Source organism: Neovison vison, chromosome 4, assembly GCF_020171115.1.
Source record: "Neovison vison isolate M4711 chromosome 4, ASM_NN_V1, whole genome shotgun sequence".
NCBI lineage: Eukaryota > Metazoa > Chordata > Mammalia > Carnivora > Mustelidae > Neogale > Neogale vison.
The window spans coordinates 3,417,137-3,438,124 of NC_058094.1; the positions used below are offsets into that span (position 1 = coordinate 3,417,137).

Here is a 20,988-nt window from a genome sequence, read left to right on the forward strand (position 1 = left end):
ATAGACTTTTAAGAAATTTTCAGATTGTGAAGAGCATCGTCTGTCACCTGCTATGAGCTTCTGGGGGCTTCGCCTCTGCCCCCCCACCTTTTCCTTCCTGGAATCAGAGATCCCACCCAGGCATGTGTCCCTTTATAGGCCGGGAGCTCCTCCTATTCTCCCTCTCCTTGTCCTCCTCCTCCTTCTGAAGATTTTATTCATTCATTTGAGAGAGAGCGAGTGAGAGAGAGAGAATGAGCAAGGGGAGGGGCAGAGGGAGAAGCAGACTCCCGCAGACTCCCCCCTGAGCAGGGAGCCCGATGCGGGGCCCAATCCCAGGACCGTGGGATCATGACCTGAGCCGAAGGCGGCTGCGTAAGCTGCTGAGCCCCCCCGGGCGCCCCACAGGGAGCCCTTCTGATTCACCTCTTTTCCCCAGAGCGGAGCACGGTGGGTGCCCTAGGGACGTTAGAGGCTGTATGGCGAGTGTTCCCAGGGAATGGAAGGGGAAGGCCAGCAGCATGGCGCCCTGTCGTTTCCCCAGGCCGCCTCTGCGTGCCAGGCTGCTGTGCCGGGGCTGGCCTGCCTCAGCGTATGTTGGTGCTGACCCCAGGGTCGTCTCTACCCGCTGACGAAGTGTCTTGGGTCGACGGAGGAGGGCCGCTGGGGCAGTGCTGGGACTCCCGATTCCTATCGGTCTGATCCGGAAGCTCACCACTTGACTGTTTGATTTCCCACCATCTCCTTTCCAGAGTCCTCTCTCCCATCACCTCCGCTATGTGTCCGTTGTGAGCGGCCTGCGCGCTGCTTGTGAAGCTGCCTGGTTACTGCTCCAGGGGAGCAGCGAGAGGCACAACGTGGAGTGGAAAGGCCCGGGCCCTGATCTTGGCTCTTTCACCTCTAGCTGTTTGACTAGGGGGACGTTGTTGCAACTCTCTGAGCTTTAGTTGGCGCTTTCGTAACATGGCAGTAGCAGAGCCGCAGTCCGAGGTTAGAAGACAGCATGTAGCAGATGGTGGTGGCACTTGTTTTTATAAAGGGACTCCAGGGAGAGATGTGTCTTGTTCCCTGGACTCCCCCATCGCTGCCCACAGAGCCCGGCAGCACAGGGAGTGGAAAGCAGGGGCAGAGCTTCTCTCGAGAGCTTGGACCGGCTTCTCCCAAGCCCAGTCCGTTCTTCCTGGGCACCGCGTGGGTCGCACGGAGCGCTGATGCACCGCTTCCAAGAAGTTGACGGGCTGGGGATTGAGTCTGGGGGCTCAGGCACACCCGTGCCCCAGACGGTCGCTGTCCTTGCCATCAATCCACATTATCGCTGGGCCCTTATAGGCGGTCCTGGGAGAAGCAGCTGCCTTGGCTTAGAACCTGGCCTCACTGTCCGGGGCCGGGGAGGAGGGTGGGCGGGGGTCAGCATGCTCAGCCCCATGCGTGCGCTTGCAGACTCCGGATTCACGGGGCTTCTCCCCATGTTCCACCGGGGCAGTGGGGGTCCCCGGAGGATTTAGATAACAGCACTGAGAGGTAAGCGTGTGTGCGTGTGTATACGTTTAGGGACGTGTAATATATTACCTCATTGTAGAAAATTCAGAAAATAAAAGCAGTTTGAAACGACTGTGATCCTGTACTCAGAGGGGACCCACGTTAGCTGTAAGGTGGGCTATACCCATGTATTTTTTCCATGTGAACAGTTTAGTGCCGCGAAATCCTAGTGTACATTCAATCTGGTAATCTGCTTTCCTCACGTCACTTTCCCCCCATCTGTTCTAAGTCTAAATCTGAAATGTCTTGGAATACATTTATCTGTTCCACGTCGAATGCTTCCTGAGCACCCCCCACGTGCCCGGTGCCGCTCCTCGTTGCGCGGGAAGGATGCTGATGGCCGCCGGCACTGCTGTGGACTTGCTGAGTGCCGAGCGCAGGCCTGCAGCCTCCCTGCGACTTACCTGCTGTGTGCGCACCTCCGGGGGGGGTGAGCGAGGCTGGCCCCGCAGGAACAGCTGACACGGCGTGGGGGCCGCGTCTAAGCCGGACCTTGTTCTGGTTGCTTTACTTTCGTTAGCTCGTTTCTCCTCCATGACAACCCGTTTTATAGATGAGCACACTGAGGCATGTGGAAGTTCTGTGGCTTACCTAGGGATGCCCGGCTAGAGCCAGGAGTCGAACCCACACAGTTTTCTCCTAAACTGGGCGTTCGTAGCCGGGTGGGTGCCTGCCTCTCCTGGGAGTGGTGAGCTTCAAGGGGTCTGGCCCCCGTCTTGCAGTTGGTGGAGGAGAGAGCTGCTTGATGCAGGCGGTGATGTTCTAACAGAGGTGGGAGCTTCAGAGCCCAGGGGAGCAGTGTGGGATGGGAACGGCATCGCAGCAGAGGAGCCTCAGGGTCGGGCTGTGAGGGATGAGTCAGAATCGGCCATGTAGGAAAGTGGGCCAGGAGAGCTCGGCGGGGTAGCAGCATGTGTCGGGGAGTAACTGGGGCTCGGAGGGTGAGGCCAGATGGCTCCAGGCACTCCAGTCCTGCCAGGGCCCCGTCCTCTGGCTCAGGGAATGCACCCCAGAGCCCTCACCTGGTTCCTGCCCATGCAGGGGAGACCTGTTTCTGAAGTACAGACCTGCTGGGATCTGCCTCAGGGTCCTAGTCGCTGTGGGCGCTCTGGCCAGTCCTGCCAGAGAGGATGGCGAGGCTGTTTAAAGAAGTTAGTGTGCGCTTCAGGACCGGAGGCTCTTGGGGCCTGGCCTTCTAGCAGGTAGGGCCCAAATGACGTTCTGTCCTGGTGTCCCATAGCTGGCATCTCAAATCCCTTCCATTCTGCAGTAATTTACTGGATTGGAAAATAGAGGTAAAGAATATGGTAATTGGGTTAACGCATATTTACAGAATGTGAATTACTCGTTTCTTGAGACGATTTGGTCCTTTCAGTGGTTTGGGAGCCAAGGCACTAGCTTCGGTTCTGTGCCAGCCCTAGAACGCAAGCGGCGGGCGGTGTGACTTCCGGTGCTGCCATAAAGACCAGGGGTCAGGTCAGCTTGTGAAGGTGAGTCCATGTTTCCCAGCAGACATGGAGGGACCGTGCAGATGAAGGCAGGAGGGGGAGGCAGGGCCAGCAGGGGGGGCTGTGCACCCACACACTTGCACCTGTGCATGGACGGGACAGGTTGGGGGTCACCCACACGGGTTCCCCCCGGCTTTTAAAGATTTTATTTATTGGGGTGCCTGGGTGGCTTAGTGGATTAAGCCTCTGCCTTCAGCCCAGGTCATGATTCCAGGGTCCTGGGATTGAGCCCCGCATTAGGCTCTCTGCTCAGTGGGGAGCCTTTTCTCCCCCTCTCTCTCTGCCTGCCTCTCTGCCTACTTGTGATCTCTGTCAAATAAATCTTTTTACAAAAAGATTTTATTTATTGATTTATTTTATAGAGAGTGTAAGTGCGCATGCACATATGCAGAGGGAGGGGGCAGAGAGAGGGGCACAAGCAGACTCCATGCTGAGCGCAGAGCCCGAGGTGGGTCTCCATCCCATGACCCCGAGATCTTGAACCTGAGCTGAAACCCAGAGTCCAGACTTAGCCAACTGAGCCCCCCAGTACCCCTCTCGCTCCCTCTTTCTAACCTACCTGACCTCTCCCTGCCTTCCTGGCTGCGTCCGAAAGGCCGTCTCTCTGGCGTGCCCCATCTTTGGCTGCGGGCAGGGCCCCCCGTCCCGGTCTGTCGAGACTCGCTGCCCCATGTGGTCGTCAGTCTACATCCCAGGAGCCCGCGGGCCCTACAGTCATCATCCCTTTCCCGACTCCCCATCCTTCCCTGAGTCATTCTGATTCAGGTGGTAACGTGCCTGTATGGGGTCTCTGGACACTGCGTGTGCTGGCGGCGTCGGGGGTGCTGTGGCGTCACCGGTACTTCCCGAGCGCCTGTCGTGTGTCGCGTGCCGGGTCTTGCACTCACGGCTGCGGGAGTGCGATCACATACCTCCGCCCGCTCAGTTTCCTGTGGGGATCGGAGCCGCTACTCCGCTGGGTTGTGGGGCGATCGGGCCGGGCACCTGCGTGTGGAGAGGGTCTGGCATATTCTGGGTGTGCCGTGAGCCCCTCGTGAGCAGGGGGGCGTGACGTGGCTTCTGAGTGCCTCGCGTGGACGCTGCCCCGTCTGCTCCTGCATGGAGCGCTGCTCTCCGAGGCCCCAGAGAAGCCCTGCGGCCTGGTGGGTGTGCGGCCGGTTCTAGAAGGACCGTGCCAGGACCCGCGCAGCATGTGGATGGTGTTCGCAGCATGGCTCGGCCCCGTGTTCTTCAGCGCGGGCGTGCTCATGTGCTCTGTCTCCTGCTGGCTTCTTCTGTGGGTGACTTCTGGGTCCCAGGAGCAGGACGTCGTGTGTGCGTCTGCCTTGAGCTGCCTCCGTGCGGGATGAGTGTAGTGGGTCCGGAGCCGTCAGCGTGCTCTGGTTCTCGACCGGGGATGAGTGGCTTAATCTCTCGAAGCCTTGGCTGCCTCATTCCAACAGAGGACATGTAGCACCGAGAACTGGTTCATAGAAAAGGGAAGCCGGGGTCGGGGGGCAGCAGCGAGGTGCTCCTGCCTCGGCCCTGCCGGGTCTATGGGAGGAGGGGAAGTCCAGAGCCTCGGAGCTGGGCCCTGAGCGGATGACCACGGCAGGGCCTTCTTGTGGACCGAGGGGCCTGGGCGAACGATCTCTTCACACCTGGTCGGTGAGCAAAGGGCCTCACCTCGGGGTGCTGGGGATGGCCCAACACATGACCCTGACCCTGACCCCTGACAGCGATAACGCAGTTTACTCGTCACATACAGCCCGGGCGAGGAGGACACCGCGTGCACCCAGGGCCAAGTGGGGGTTACACCCGGGAACAGAGGGAGGCCAGGGGCTGTGGGATGCAGGCCGTGTAGTCGCAAGGGGGTGGGTGCCCCTGGTTCCTGCGGGAGGGTGTCGTTCGCTTGTTTTGGTCAGTCTGTGGCTGGCGGGAACTGAAACTGCCAGTTTGAGGGTCAGCAGGGGCTGGGGGGTGGGGGAGATGGGGGACCCAGTCATGAGCGCAGGGTGGGGGCCGGACCTGTGGTGAGGCCGGTGCAGGGCCTCCTGGTTCCACCAGATGCCGAGGCAGTACTTGGTGTCAGGCCTTGATTTCTGGCCCAGATCCGGGCTTGTCTGGCAGGCGTGGGAGCCACGAAGGTGACACAGCTGCTTCCACACGGCACAAATGGGGTCCCCACCCCCGCGCTGCCTCCTTGCCGTCTCCCTCCCGCCCCGCAGTGCATGAGCACCCTTAGCTTTCCAGCGCTTCACACACATGGCTTCGCTTAATCTGTACCACAGCCCTGTGACGCGGGAGCTGTCGCCCCCTTTCCACACGGAGACGCCTTGGCGTAAAGGAGTCATCACCCTCCGTCTGCTCCAGTCAGTCACAGACGAAAAGGCAGCAGACCCAGGGCTGACTCCACCGTGCGGATCTCTCCGAGACGGGGGTGGATTTGCAGGGCAGCTCGGAGCCCCCCTGCAGGCTCTGCGGGTCCCGGGCGTGGCTCCCAGTCCCATGGCTCTGGTTTTGAATCCGTGTTTCCTGAAGAGGGTCCTCTACTGTCTGTGCTTCTCCCACTCGACGTGGATCTGTTTCTCCTTAAGGGGACACCGAGGCAGTCCTCTAGGGAAATTCTGGTTACCTCCGAATCCGTTTATTCCGTTTATGTGAGCAAGGGTGCGTTGATTTTTTGGCGAGAGGAAGCCCGCAGCAGGAGTGGGGACGAGCCGGCCCCAGGCTCGGTGGTCTGCCCCTCGCGCCTCGTTCACAGGCAGCAGCCTCTGCCTTGTACCACCCATGAGTCTGGAATTTTCTTGGTACTTGGATTTCTCACATTGTAAATGGTTTGCCTTTTCCTTTGCTCTGGGGGTGTATGAGGATTTTCCAGAGGGATTGGTAAGTCCCATCCTGCCTCAGTCCCACCATCCTGACCACCACTGTCCTCGTCATTGTAGAAAAACTGTACGGCGACTTCTTGAGCTGGAGCCTGGAAGAAACCCTTGCCCAGTTTCCTCTGCAGCCGGGAAAGGTGGCCACTTTCGTGGTCAACATCAAGGTGAAGCTGGATTTCTCGTGCCAGGAGAATCTCCTCCAAGACCTCAGCGACGGTAAGCCCCCCGCCCTGCACCTCCCCGTCTTAATCAGCAGGTCGTGGCTCCTCCGTGCCTGTGGCTCGCTCCTCCTAACTTGCTTGCCATTCGTTAACTTGAGCTGCCTGAGCCTTCTCCCGGGCACTTAGTCTGCCCACTGAGTTCCTGTATAGATCTGAAAGCAATAAAAGTACTTGCTAGCTAAATCATTTCTTAATTCACACTTTTTACCATCCTGTGCTCATGTGCCAGGAGGTCATCTTCAGTTGGTGGAATTACTGCATTTTTCTTCAGGTATAACTGCTGTGATCTAATTAGCCGTGATGGTAAAGTTCTTCCGAGGCTGGTGGTTTCTGTTAGGGAGGTGGCGTCTGGAGAAAACGGGCATTTATACTCCTTGTAGCATTAGGACTAGCTGATTAGGAGTAAGATCTACTGGATTAATTGTGTCAGATTGCGAGAGGACGTATGCGTTCGTACTTTCGTTCGGAGGCATCATGGGGTGTGTTAGCTCAGGCGGCCGGAGCAAGATCCATGTGAAATGGGCCACTAGTCTGTGGCGCCTCCTGTTCTCGAGAGGACCGCAGCCCTGCTGGACTAGGGCCCCACCCGCATGACCTCACTTAACCTTTATCACCTCCTCACAGGCCCTGTCTCCACATATAGGCACGTTCAGGTTTCGGGCTTCAACACGGGAATTTTGGGGGCCGCAAGCATTCAGTTGAAGGCTATGGTTTGAGATAGCAGATTCTGCTGTTAGAACTTACTGTGTAACTTTGGGCGAGTGACCTTGGCTTCTCTTAGTCTCCTAGTTTATGAAATACTCGTGAACATCTCCAGGGGTGTCACAAGGACTTATATGCCACCTGCAGCATGGTACGGGGTCAACAGATGTTAGTTAGGGTCCGTCCCCCATCCCTTGTCCTTAGCATGACACGACATCTCACTGCCTCGTGCTATGAAGCGGGGACGGGCCTGGGCTCTTGGGCCCAGGATGCCTAATGAGGAAGGGTCTGTCTCCTGCAGGACAGTGATGGTAGCAGCTGGTATTTCAGAGGCTACGTAAATCAGCTCACTTAACCCTCACGGCAACCCTAGGAAGTAGGTGCTATTAATGTCTCCACCTTACAAATGAGGAATTAAGGCCTAAAGAGGTTGAGTAACTTTTCAGAGGTCACACAGCTAGGAAGTGGCAGAACTGGGCTCTGCATCCAGGCAGCCTGACTCTAGAGTCTGTCCTCCTCCAGGAAGCTGTGGCCCAGGGGTCAGCGGGGATAATAAGTCTGGGCTTAGAGTGCCCCAAGACTCTGGGACATGACGAGATGCAGCTCCCTTTGCCTGGCGGGGTCCTGGAGGGGCCCCCAGCGTTCCTGTGCGACTGAACCAGTTCCTGGGCCTGAACTAGAAAGCTTCCTTGATGAAGAAAAAGCACGGGCCCCTCAGGCCTTGGCCTGCAAGGAGTCAGCTGGTACCGAGGCCCAGAGCCCTGGCAGTTAGGAAGTGGGTGTTATCTCCAGGGACGAGATGTCCGTCTGTCTGTCTGTCTCTCTGTGGGAAGGGGCCTCTCTCTCCACTCAGGGTTTCACATGTACGTGGGTGCTCAGGGATGAGGCTGTCCCGTTGAACTCGAGAGGCAAAGCTTCGTTACGGTTCCGTGTTCCCGTGACGGGGACGGTCGTCTTCCCTCTTGTGTCCCTGAGGCGTCTTCAGCCACGCGGGCCACCTGGTCCCCCGAGCGCACCCGGTGGTCCTGGCTGAGGGCCTCTGTGCTGGCTCTGCCCTCACCTGAATCTCTCTCCCCCACAATCTGCACCCCCCCATCCACTGTTCAGATGGCCGCCCCGACCGCATCAGCCGGACCAGCACCCCGGCCCTCGCCGCTCCTGTGGCACCTGCGTTACTGACTCTGCACTCGTTCCTCCAAGTGTCGTGTTGGTTATTCCTGCCCATCTGCCTCCTTCCGCTAGAGGAGAAGTTTCAGGCAACCGGGACCCCACCCGTCCCCTTCAGCCTCCATTCACACCATCGGGGGCGCTACGGAGGAAGAGTTGGTGTGCACTGCGGGTCTGGAGGCCTGAGTGAGCCCCTCGTCCCCCTCCCGCCCATGGTGAGGGGGGCCCGCCCCGGAGCACTGGCACCCTGGGTGTTAGGGCCTCAGCGTGGGAATTCGGGGAGGACACAGACGTTCAGTCCATAACAGTCGGCATGAAGTTTGCTCCCCTGTGCTCTCTCTAGTGTTTAACTGTAACAAGCTTCTTTGTATAATACTAATATTTGATTAACATTTTTTTGGTATATTAGCAGCAAAGGCAGAAGAGCAAATTTACTGTTGGACACATAAGAAACTGAAAATGTCAGGTGGATTTAACATTATACCAGGGCTTAAAGAGTATTGGATTGGGTGGATTTTTTTCTGTTTATAAACTGCCTGATACCACCAGACTGCATTTTTCTGCAAGGAGGCGGAGGGCTGCAGACAGAGGTCCGGACTTCTTTTTCCCAAGGGAGGAGTGTGGCAGAATAAATGGCGCTTGACACCCGCCGAGGGGGGGATTGGTTAGCTCTCATCCCAGGGCCACGTCTGGGCAAGCAGACGTCCAGCCGAGCCACCCGGCTGTGGGGAGTGTGGACGGGACACTGACGGGGCTGCCTGCCAACGGTGGCCGCTCTCCCTGAGAGACACGACCGGAGGGCTCCAGGGGCAAACCGTACCTGTCCGCCTTGCGGTCTAGCCGTCTTGCGGACGGGACCCTGGGTTCCGGGTGGGCTGCAGGCGCGTGACGGGGAGGTAGTGCGTATGGAGCGGTGTCAGTGCCGCATGTAAGCCCGGACCGGCCGCTTGACTCGGGTGCTTTCTGCTCTGCGAGTTCGTGTGTTTGTCGTGGTGCGAGTTTCTGCCTTTCGCTACAGAGCTCTGCCCTTTGAAGCTGAAAGCAGAGTTGTAGTCCGGGACGTGTAGTCTGAGAGTACCTTCTTCTGTCCTGTAAAATAAAAGCACATCAGAGGGGGCTGGGATCACCATGGCTAAGTGTTTTGTAAACGCACGGCTGGTCTGATTTCCCGTCAGTTAGCTACAGCACAAGAGTGACGTGGAACGTGGGGTCGCTCGCCGGATGCCCTCTCTCCTGGCGATGGTTGTTTCCACGGCCAGTTATAGAACTGGAGGCCCAGGGTCTTAATGTCCACCACCAGGGCGAGTCTCACAGAGGAGAGGAGGTGGGCACTGAGGCCCACAAGGACCTTCCAGAGTCTGGTGAGTGGATGATGCCGTGTCTGTGTAGTTTGGGCTAAGGAGTCAAGAATTTAAGAAACAAGACAAACAAACATAAAAGAAAACAGAAACTCCTCCAGACTCTCAAATACAGAGAACACACTGGTGGCTGCTTGAGCGGGTAGCTGGGCCGAGGGCACCAAGTGCGCTGACGTGGACGGGCACCGGGTGGCAGGTAGAGGTGTTGAGTCACTGTGTCGCATGGAGAGCTGACGTTACACTGTGTGCTGACGACGCCGGCCTAACGCCAGACAGGCCGTTGTGGGGGCCTGCCCGGAGACAGCCGTAACCGCAGTGCCGGTGGCCTCTGGGGCCCGGGAGGTGACCCGCGTGCGGCTCTCAGTGTGACACGGTCAGAAGCCTTCATCCAGGAAGCACTCACGGACCCAGTTTGCCTTCCCAGTGTGCACTCAGATTACCGAAATCGGATGCCACGTTAAGAATTTAGGACAGTCAGTATAGCCGTCTTGCGGACGGGACCCTGGGTTCCGGGTGGGCTGCAGGCGCGTGACGGGGAGGTAGTGCGTATGGAGCGGTGTCGGCGCCGCATGTAAGCCCGGACCGGCCGCTTGACTCGGGTGCTTTCTGCTTAAGCTGCGCAGCCGCTCTGGAGAGTAGATGACGGCTGGATGGATGTGGATGAAAGCAGACCAGAGAGCCAGCCGTGAGATGCTGTGTGCGACCCTCGTCCTACCCTGGGTTCAGTGAAAACACTCGAAGGAGATTTTGGGGACCTCACGTTCCTGGATGGGGCACGGGAGCAACAGCCTTCTTTGGCCGCCACCCTGCACTGCTGAGGAAGCGAGGGGCGGGCGCCCACACTCTCCGCGTCCCTGAGGGAGAAGTCCCGGGCTGAGGGCCGCCGGCTCTCCACTGGGCTGGGCTGCGGGGCGGGAGGGCTGCCGCGGGCCTCTTCTGCGTGCCCAGCTGTGGAGTTCTTGGCTTCTGCGGTGTAGGTGTGGGCTCTTCTCCCCTGGACTCCCGGACCTCCACAGAGGCCCTCTCGGTGGTGGGTGATTGTCTAAGTCAGCGCGGGGGGAGACGGTAGAAAACTCTCTGCTCCCTGATGACGATGCCACTGTCTGCCAAAGTAGTTGTAAACTCCTGTCAGTAACTCCTTTGATAGAGTTAATAGTGGTATCGGGAAGCTGTGTGCGGATGTGGAGAAGAGCGAGTCATTGATTTTGTCAGTCTGATTCTAGCATCCGGTCTTGAACTAGGATTCTTGTGTGGAAGAAAGGAGGTAACAGTTGTAAGAGAAGAGGGATTGGGTAAAAACCTTATAGTCTGGGCCTTGAAAAAAATCACAGCATGAAATTATGAGGTGTTGGGGCGCCTGGGCAGCTCAGCCGGCTGAGCAGCCAAACCTTGATTTCTCCCGGGGTCCTGAGTTCGAGCCCCGTGCTGGGCTCTGTGCTCAGCAGGGAGTCTGTAGTCTCTGCCTGTCCCCCTGCTTGCACGATCTCTGTCTCTCAAGAAAAAGTTAATTAATTAAAAAAATGAAATTATGGGGCCCCTTAGGTGACTCCGTTCAGGTCATGATCCCAGGTTTTGGGATTGAGCCCTGTGTCAGGCTCCCTGCTCAGTGGGGGAGCCTGCCTCTCCCTCTGCCTGCTGCTCCCCCCGCTTGTGCTCTCTCTATTTCAAATAAATAAATACACTCTTTAAAAAAAAAGAGAAAAGCCTGGAACTGACTGCCGTGAGGTCAGGGCAGGGCGAGCTTCTGGGGAGGGGGACGCTGTGCTAGGCGTGAGGCCAGCAGCAGGCCCCCGGGGGGCTGGCAGGACCCTCTGGCCTGAGCTGAGCGGTGGGTCCAGTGAATCTTCATCCAACGATACACTCTATGCAGCTTGGTCAGTGTTCTGTTTTACCCTAGAATGTTTTTAGAAGAACAGAAACATCAGAAACGTCTTCATAATACTGCTTTTGCATGCCAGCTTTTTCATGGGACCAGACTGAAAAATTGTTTTTATCCACGAAGTTTCTCATCGAGGCACCGGCTCGAAGGCCATGCCAGGCCGCGGCGTGTGCCTCTCCGGGTCGGGATCCCACTCATCAGCCCCCGTCCGGTGTGGGTGCCGCTTCCTCCCTCCGCACTCGCCCGTCCAGGTTCTGTCTTTTGTCTGTATTCCAGACGAATGACATTCCTGGCTGTTGGTCCTTGCCTGCTTCTTGAAATGTCATATTGTTCTGAATGATTGTAACCGCTCCCGACCTACGATTCCAACTCTGTGCTGAGCCTGGAGTCTTAATTTCTGCTCCTGAAGTCCAAAGCTGTGTTTCCAGCTGGCTTCCTGGCATTGTCACCTGGAAGTCCCCACAGCAGCTCACGTGCACCCCATGGGGACCCCGATATGCCGCAGCCCCCCTTGCAGAACTGCTTCTTTCCCTTTTTCCTCGTGGACGAGAGCGGCCACTGAGCGCTCTGAAGTGGACTGTTCTATGACCGCTGAAGCTCCATCTGCTCCCTACCATGTCATCTGTGCTCTGCTAAATGTCCCTGTGTCCCCCGCCTCTGCCTGGCGACCACTGCAGGATCGCACTGATCTCCCGCCACGGACCTTGCCTTCTTCAATTCATCCTGTTATGTCTTTGCTTTTTCTTTTTTTTTTTTCAAAAGATTTATATACAGGTTTGAATCCAGAAATTAAGGTTAAAAGCATAAATATCGATAATTTCAACTAGATTCAGAATGGTTTTTCAGAAAGATATGATTGTCTTTGCTTTTTCTTGAAAACAAATGTGCTTCTGACTTTGGAGTGTCATGTCCTACATAATCTGGTCCCAGCCAGCCGCCTGCCCTCCCGGCCTCCTTCCTGCTGGGGCTCCCTTGCATCTCCTACTTGGGCTGCTCTGAAATACTGTGTCGAGTGGTTGCCTTTTCCTCCACCTCCAGCAGCTGTCAGCCTTCGCCCGCCGGCCCAGCTTTGCTCACTTCCTCTTTGAAGGCCTCCGCTGGCCTGTGTTACCCTCGCACCTCCGCGTGCTGCTAGTTGCTCCCACACGGCTCCTGCCCCCGTGCCGGGCCCGGCTCAGGGAGGACGCCCAGCAAACAGTCGCTGACGGAGGGAAGACAGGCATGTTGTGAGGCCACATGCAGTGTTCCAGACCCTGAGGTCAGGGAAGGGAGAGCCGTTGGGTCGGGATGGCCAGACTCCTGGGTGCAGGGCCCCCGCATGGTGCCTCGTGCAAGAGGGAGCTCGACACCAGAGGGAGGGAGGGAGGCGACAGGGTAGAGGACTGGGCGGAGAGAGGAGCTGGGTAGGACCGTGGGGCGGGGGCTGTGGAGGCCTGATACTCCGCAGAAGAACTGGGGGCTTTGCTGGAAAGTCCTGGCGAGCTGCGGACAGCTTTTCAGAAGGCTGATGTGGTGGAGATTGTGGGTGGACGCACCTGGCTGTGGTAGTGACAGGCGTAACAGTTCAAGGAGGAGGCACGTAGGTCTCAAGCAGGAGAGAGTCTGGTTGGCTGGGGAGGGGGGCCTCGTGCAGGAAGGAGACTCCGGTGGCCTGGGCCGGGGTCCCTTCCCCACTGCGCGGCCTTCCTCAAAGACGTCCTGTGTTTGTGGCCTGGAGTACAGCAGCCGCCTGGGCAGTTGGGTAAGCTCTGTCAGGATTTATTCCGTTCGCTGTGGAAAAATCCGTATTTTCTTGCCTGAAATGCCTCATGCTTATTATGCGTAAGACAGACTCTGCCCACAGGAAGGTGGGCACGTTCAGTTTTAGGTCCACAGTTGGAGACGTAAATGAAAAAACCCGTATTTCCAGGGCGCAGGCCTGGCTCCGTCCATGAAGCTTCAGATTCTTGTTTTTTTTGTTTTTTTTTTAAAGATTTTATTTATTTATTTGACAGACAGAGATCACAAGTAGGCAGAGCATCAGGCAGAGAGAGAGGGGGAAGCAGGCTCCCCTCTCCACTGAGCAGAGAGCCCGATGTGGGGCTCGATCCCAGGATCCTGGGATCATGACCTGAACTGAAGGCAGAGGCTTAACCCACTGAGCCCCCCCAGGTGCCTCCAGATTCTTGTTTTTAGCTCAGGGTTGTGAGTTCAAGCCCTGTGCACAGCCCACGTGAACAAGAGCAGGGCCGAGCCCTGTGTTTCCATCTCCATCTGGCATCTCCCTGTACTTTGCTCCTTCACAGTTTCACGGAAACGGACTCCGCAGCTCGGGGCGGCCGCCGGGGCGACCACTGCTGCGTACGACGGGCTCCTGCTTGCCCACTGGTGCCTCACCCCGGCGCCGGGCTCCAGAGGCGCGCCCGTCCGGGGCTGCGTCCTGCTCTGCTGCTCTCTTTGAAAAGAAGACGAATTCTTGGAAATCTCAGTCTTCTTTTTTACAGAGAAATGACTCATCCTGAATTATTCAGAAATCAGAGGTGGTGGGGTCTTAGGCCGCGTCTTTTTTCTCTTTACCATTCTTAGAGGCCCGAGGCTTTCGCAGATGTGTGTCTTAAGGATGGCCAAGGATTTGACTGAATCGCGGCTTTGCCGAGGCTGGAGAGGACCACGGGTGGGGAGAGCTCGGCGCGTCAAGGGCCTGTCATTAAGGCACGGCCTGCTGGTTCTCGCAGCTCTCTTGCCTTACCCAAGAGGGGGCGCTGCTGTCCTCGGAGGCGGCGTTTGGTCTGGCGCCCATGCTCTCTGGCCTCTCTCCTGGCACGGGTCCCCGCTGCTGCAGCTGCGTCCGCACGTTCCGTCTTCCTCGCCGTACAGGGCTTAAAAGCGGGGCCAGTGTCCTCTGTGTCCCTTAACTCCAGTCCCCAGCGCTGTGCCTGGAGCTCTCCATTTCCTCTGCCCAGTCGCCCTTGTCCCCTTCAGCCTTGCACACGGAGTTCCTCAGGGCTCCACCCAAGGTGCTCTTGTGTTTTCCGAGTTCCCTCTTTCTTAAGACCCCTCCTCTGCTCACATGGCTTCAGGAACCCTGCCGCCCGGGCCCGATGTCCTCCTGCACTCCCGGTCTGTGTACCTGACGGCGTGTCCAGGGAAGCTCTTCCCTCTGGGGCCGGTGAGTGTGGGTGGAGGTTTGGCTGCCGGCTGCTCCCATCCCCAGCGGTGCTGCGTTTCCGTCCGTGCGATCGGTCTCTGCTGCTCCCCGCTTGGAGGTTAGAGCTTTGATCTCACAGGGAGAGGGGAGAGGCTGGGCCGAGTGCAGGGGCTGGCCGTCCCCTCCTGGCCAGTCCGTGGAGACACGATTTAGAGATCTCACCGCAGCCCCTCTGCTCCCCTGAAGCTGCCTGGCAACACATTTCAGGTTCGTTTCCCCTGTGACTTCCGTTCTCTGATCAGTTCGTAAGAAGCTGGTCTGGAGTTTCTCGAGCTTTTCTCTTCTGGTGGGGACTGTACCTTCCTCAGTTCCGTGTGTCTCTGAGCTGAGCTCAGAGGCCCCCTCCCTGGGTCGCAGTGCTGGCCTGGGGTCGCTTCCAGACCGTGCTGGCTGCTGGGCAGATCTCATGCTGCTTTTGTTCCGTGTTCAGTGGTTACCTGCTTCCTGTCTGAAGGGCAAGGTTATGGACGCGCTCAACAGCCTGCCCAAGGTGTGGAGCCATATTGCCCGCCCGCCTTCTGACTTGCAGACCGTAACTTCACAGCTCGGCGGCTCAGCCTGGGAAAGGTCAACTTGTCCGGCTTCCACGGGGCTCTCAGGACCACATCTGTGAGTGAGGAAAAGCTTCGTAACACCCTGAAGCTGAGTTCTTGCCCCAGATTCTGTCTAGTGGCCTGTGGAGGTGCCCGTATCCCTGGGCCACTGTTCACCCTGCAGGTGGGGCGGCTGACTCCGTTCTTGGATGTGAATTCAGGCGGGAAGATCACTTCCAGGATAGAACCATAACCCAGCGGGCTGTCATTCCTCCGCAACAGGTGATCCTTTGCTGTCCCTGGAGCCGAAGCCATTGAGCTCCCTGCTGTCATTACCGCCTTTCCAGCCACGCTGGTGGGGATTCACGGGCAAGCAGATCAGGGAGGTGTTCAGTAGAGGGATTCAGGAGGTTTTCTTTCTCTGAAGAGAAAGGGATGATTTTCACGGATCCCCGCCGGCCGGTTTGCTGTGAGCTCGTCTCTTACGGGCCGCCAGCCCTTCTCGTTAGCCCTTCCCACCGCTGTAGGGTTCTGGCCGGTCTCCTGGCTGCTCCCCGTGCTCCCTGGTCCTTCCTAGAGCAGAACCCAACTGTGTCTCCTGTTGGACGACTTCCAGGGCTCGGCACAGACTCTGGATCAAGTTCCTGGCGCGGCTCACGTGGTCCGGCCGTCGTGGCCGGTTCACCCGCCGCGGAGCCTCTTCTCTCGCTGAGCTCGTGTTTCAGAAACACGAAATCACGAGTGTCTGTCTGACCTGACGAGCTCTCTCAGGCTTACGGTCTGGGGGCGGCCGGTGGCTCTCGGACTTGGTGCGCTGTGGAATCGTGGGGGATTCTTTACAACCTCTTCCTGGCCCCCAACACCCCCGCCCCACGGTGGTTTGATGGGCATGGTGTGACCTGGGCCGCCCGGGGTTTTTAAAGTGCTCCTGATGATTCCTGCCTGCGGCCACGCGGGGAAGCCCCTGAGAAGGGACGGTCTTCGTCTTGCTGGAAAGCTCCGTCCTTGTCTCAGGCCAGTGGTTCCGGACTTGGAATTGGGGCCGTTGCCGGCGGCCAGGCCTCACTATCCATTTCCTGCTCGGGAAAGCCTCCTCCCTAGACCAGCGTTGAGGCTTTTCCATCTGTTCTGTCCTTTCATCTCCCACATGTATTTTAGATTCAGTTTGTCCAAACCTCAGCGTCGTCTGTGGGAATGCTGCAGGGTCCGTGTTGGCCTGCCCATCAATTTGGGGAAAAATCGGAATTTTTGTGGGAGTCTTCATATCTATCAGTATTGTCCACTTGTTATTGCTCTGGTCTTTCATACTATACTTTAATTTTCTTTATAAAGGTCTTAAGGTATTTTACTGGACTTATTCCCAGGTACCTTACTTTTTTTTTTAAGATTTTATTTATTTATTTGACAGAGATCACAAGTAGGCAGAGAGACAGGCAGAGAGAGAGAGGGAAGCAGGCTCCCCGCTGAGCAGAGAGCCCGATGTGGGGCTCGATCCCAGGACCCTGAGATCATGACCTGAGCCGAAGGCAGAGGCTTAACCCACTGAGCCACCCAGGCGCCCAATATTTGAGTCTTTTTACAGAAATGCAACTTACGTGAAGTAATGGGCACAGATGTCACATACACAGCTGGATGAGTTTGTATTTTTTAAGTTACTTTTAAGGCTTTATTTATTTGAAAGAGAGAGAGTTGGGAAGGGGGGAGGAGGTGAGGGAGAGGGAACCCCAAGCAGACTCCATGCTGAGCACAGAACGTGACGGGACTCGATCTCACAACCCTGAGATCAGGACCTGAGCCCGAATCAGGAGTCAGACCCTTACCTGACTGAGGTGCCCAGGTGGCCCTGGGTGAATTCCTATTTTTAGGCTCCTTTATCCTTGCAACCAGTGCCCAGAACTGGGTGGGTGACTTGCACCTTTCTGGTTTCCTCGAGTCTTGTCACCAGTGAGGACTCCGTACAGAGATGACCTGAACTGTGGCTTCCGTTATGTGGACAGTAGCTTTGCCTGCTCTTGACTCAGGGAAGAGGTACAGCTGGTGCACACTCCTGTGTGTCCCGTTCTTTCTTCCGTGCACAGCACAGTCATCCCGTCCCGGAGGCCAGAACTTTCGTGTTCCTACTCGACGTTATGCCCGAGAGTGCTCCTCTTTATTGCTGGGTGCTCTTTCGTGGTGTTAAAATACCACAGCCCATCCGCTCGTGCTGGGCGTTGGAGTTCTTCCCAGCTTTTGGCCATTTTGAATCGCTGGAATTTTTCTGGCACAGGCATTTGGTGGACATGAACCCACATACACCTTTGAGTGGTTCTGCTGGATCGTGGCTCACATGTATGTTTGGCGTGAATAGGTGGTTAGCCGTCCGGATTCTCGGGGTGCTTGTTTGGATTCACACACACCATCTGCGGGGGAGGTCTGCTGCTCCGGACCCTTACCCACCACTTGGTATCATCGGTCTTTTGAATTTTAGCTCTCCTGGTCCATGGGTGGTGGCATTTCATTCTGGTTTTAATTTGCCTTTCCCCGATAACTACTGATGTTGCCCAGTAAGAACAAGACTATGTTCTAGCAGACACTTCCCACGATTGTACGTCCAAATGATAAGCAAGCACCTGAAAGGTGTACAGTTACCGGTTTTAATCTTCCCAGCTTTATTGAGATAAAATTGACGCGTGACACTCTGAGTCGCCGTGTGCTGATTTGATTCACTCCAAAATGATGACCACCTGGAGCTTGAGCCGACCTCTCCGTCACACCCATGGTTTCTTTTTCGTGGTGAGAGCATTTTCCTAAGTTTTTATTTAAATGCCAGTTAACGCACAGTGTAATTCGTGCCAGGCGTGCGGTGCGGTGAACCAGCGCTCCATGTACCTGTGCTCCTCACAAGTGCCCTCCCGAAGCCCCACGGCCCGTTGCCCCCACCCCCCACCGCCGCGCTCGTGGCCGTCGGTCTGCTCTGAATTGACAAGAGTCTGTTTCTTGGTTTGCCGCTCTGTTCCCCTCCCCGCAACGGGCTCATTTGTTTCTTAACTGCTGCGTACGAGTGAAATCGTATGGTAGTTGTCTCCTCCAAGGGACTGATTCACTCAGCGTCACACCCTCTAGTTCCAGCCACATCACTGCACATGACAATGTTCTATTCTTTTTAATGGCAGAGTCATATCCTGCTGTACTTGCCACAGCTCAGTGTGTTCATCAGTTGGTGGACGCTTGGACTCTTTCCCTAATGTGGCTCTTGCTCACAATGCTGCTGTGAACACTGCGGAGCAGGTATCCTTTGAATCAGTATTTTTGTATGCTTTCAGTAAATTCTTAGGAGTATAAATGCTGGGTCATAAGGTAGCTCTGTTCTTAACTTTTTGAGGAGCCTCCATACTGTTTCCAGAGTGGCCGCACCAGCTCGCATTCCCACATGGTGAGAAAGTTGAAGATGTGCTCTTGTAGCCATTTTATGTAATTCGCAGTATGTGACAAACACCGTGTAGTGCTGTGCCCGGATCCCCAGAATGCACTCATCTTCTAATTGAAAATTTGTATCCTTCGACCAACGCACTCGTTTCTTGTGGGATAACGTTGGGTTGTGTATATACCACATCTTCTTTACACTTTCCCTCTGTTGATGGATATTTAAGCAGCTTTTGTGCCTTGGCTGTAATATCAGTGTAAGCACGGGAGTCTGATACCTCCCTGAGATCCGATGTTCATTTCCTTGGGGCATATACTCGGAAGTGGGCTGCTGGACCGCAAGGCAGCCCCGCATTTCTGAGGCATCTCCACGCTGTTTTGCGCAGTGGCTGCACCAATTTGCATTCCCACCGGCAGCGCCCCGGGGCTTCCTTTTTTGCACATTCTCACCAACCTGGACCTCTTTTTCGATGCCTGCTGTAAGGGGTGTGAGGCGATGGCTTGTTGGGGTTTGATTCGCACCTGCTGCTGTTGCAGCTGTTCCTTTGGAGACCCCGTCCTTCTCACTTTCCAGTTGCTGGTTTGTCCCTGAGCTGCATGCATTCTTCCTATATTCTGATACTAACCCCTAACCTGAAAGATCGGCAGGAGTTTTCTCCCGTTCTGTAGGTTGCCATTTCATTTTGTTGTTGTTTCTTTGGCTGTGCAGGAGCTCAGCTTGTAGCCCCACGTGCTGATCCTTGCTTCGGTTGCTTGTGCTTCTGGCGTCCTGGCAAAAAGTTGCTGCCAAGACCCATGCCGATGGGATTACCCCGCGTTTTCTTTCGGTTGTTTCATTGTTGACGTTCCTGCGTTTCAGCCTTCATGTATTCTGAGTTAGTCTTGTGAGCAGCGCGCAGCGCGGCTGCAGTTGCTCTTGTCTGCACGGGGTTTCCCACTTTCCCCAGCGTCACTAACTTGTGAGACTCTCTTCCCCGCTGAGGATTTCGGGCTCTCCTGTCATGTGTTAGTTGACAGTGTATGTGGGAGTTCATTTCTGGGCGCTCTGCTCTGTTTCATTAGTATGTGTGTCTGTTTTTATGCCAGTGCCCTCTTGTCTGGACGACAACGTTGTACTATAGTTGGGAATCGGGAAGTGTGGTGCCTCTCATTTTGTTCTTCTCCCCCCTCAACCCCCCAAGGATTGCTTTGTCTACTCGGTCCTTTGCGGCTACATAAACATTTTAGGATGGCTTGTTCTTTTTCTGTGAAAAATGTATTGGAATTTTGATAGGGACTGCGCTGAATCTGTAGATGGCTTAGGGCAGTATGGGCCTTTTCACAAAATTCTTCCATGCACGGACGGGAGCTGTCTCCATGTACTTGTATCATCGGTTTCTTTCTTGAGGTCTTAATGGTTTTCAGTGTTTAGATCTTTCACTTTCTTGGTTAAATTTATGTCCGTCTGTTTTATTATTTTTGATTTTGGCAAATGCTTGTTCTGCATCTCCTGGGATGATATGAATGTTAGCCCTCATTCTGTGTAGTGTGGCGAATCGCACGTATTCACTGTGTACGTTGAACAGTCTTGCGTCCCAGGGAGAGATCCCCCTTGATCTGGTGTGTGATCCTTTTAATGTGCTGTTGGGTTTGGTTTGCTGATGTTTTATTGAGGACTTTTGCATCTATCTGCCGCAGGGATATTGATCTGAAGCCTTCGATAGTGTCTTCCCCTGACTTTGGTGTCCGGGCAACAGTGCCGGCCTTGCAAAATGAGCTCCACAGTGTTCGCTTCAGTGTTTTTGGAGAGTTTGAGAAGAATTGGCATTAGTTCTTTAAATGTTTGGTGGAATTCACCAGTAAAACAATTTTAGTTACCCATTTTAACCTAGTTTTTAAGCTAGTTTTTAAAAAGGATTTTATTTGTTTGTTAATTAATTTTTGTTTGCTGTTGTTTATTTTTTTTTAATTTTTTTTCAGTGTTCCAAGATTCCTTGTTTATGCACCACACCCAGCGCTCCATGCAATCCGTGTCCTCCTTAATACCCACCACTAGGCTCCCCCAACCCCCACCCCCCTCCCCTCCAAAACCCTCAGTTTGTTTCTCAGAGTCCACAGTCTCTCATGGTTCATCTCCCCCTCCGATTTCCCCAAACTCCCTTCTCTTCTCCATCTCCCCATGTCCTCCGTGTTATTCCTTATGCCCCCAAGTAGGTGAAACCCTATGATAATTGACTCTCTCTCCTTGCGCAGGAGCATGTGGAGGGGCAGGAGGAGAGGGAGGGAGAGAAGCTCAAGCCAACTCCACATGAGCACAGAGCCCGACACCGGGTTTGATCTCATGAACCTGAGATCATGACCAGAGCTGAAATCAAGGCTTGGATGCTTAACTGCCTAAGCCACCCAGGCGCCCGTGAGCTAATTTCTGTGTGTAGTGTTGTGATACACACTAGATGCTCATAAATACCGAATAAGGGAATGGACACGATAGCATATTGAAGTACGTCCTGGTTCTAGTACGGCAGTAACTGTTACTCCGTTCTAACCAGGGAGAGGACGGACACGATCTCGTCCTTGGTTTCCAGGAAGCACAGTGGGGTTGAGCGATCACTGGGCACGTTTCCCCTTACGCGAATTTGTGGAGTACCCATTTCCTCCCTGTACCGCCGT

The 20,988-nt window shown here is 55.6% G+C and overlaps 1 protein-coding gene across 3 annotated transcripts in view; it reads left to right on the plus strand.

Moving 5' to 3' along the window:
• The window catches only part of TRAPPC9 (trafficking protein particle complex subunit 9), a 521,456-nt gene that overhangs the window by 151,523 nt on the left and 348,945 nt on the right, over positions 1–20,988 (plus strand). For all 3 annotated transcript variants that reach the window (XM_044244893.1, XM_044244892.1, XM_044244894.1), the window contains one exon: positions 5,954–6,106. In XM_044244893.1, the coding sequence (XP_044100828.1) occupies positions 5,954–6,106 (153 nt within the window). The remainder of the gene's footprint in view (positions 1–5,953; positions 6,107–20,988) is intronic.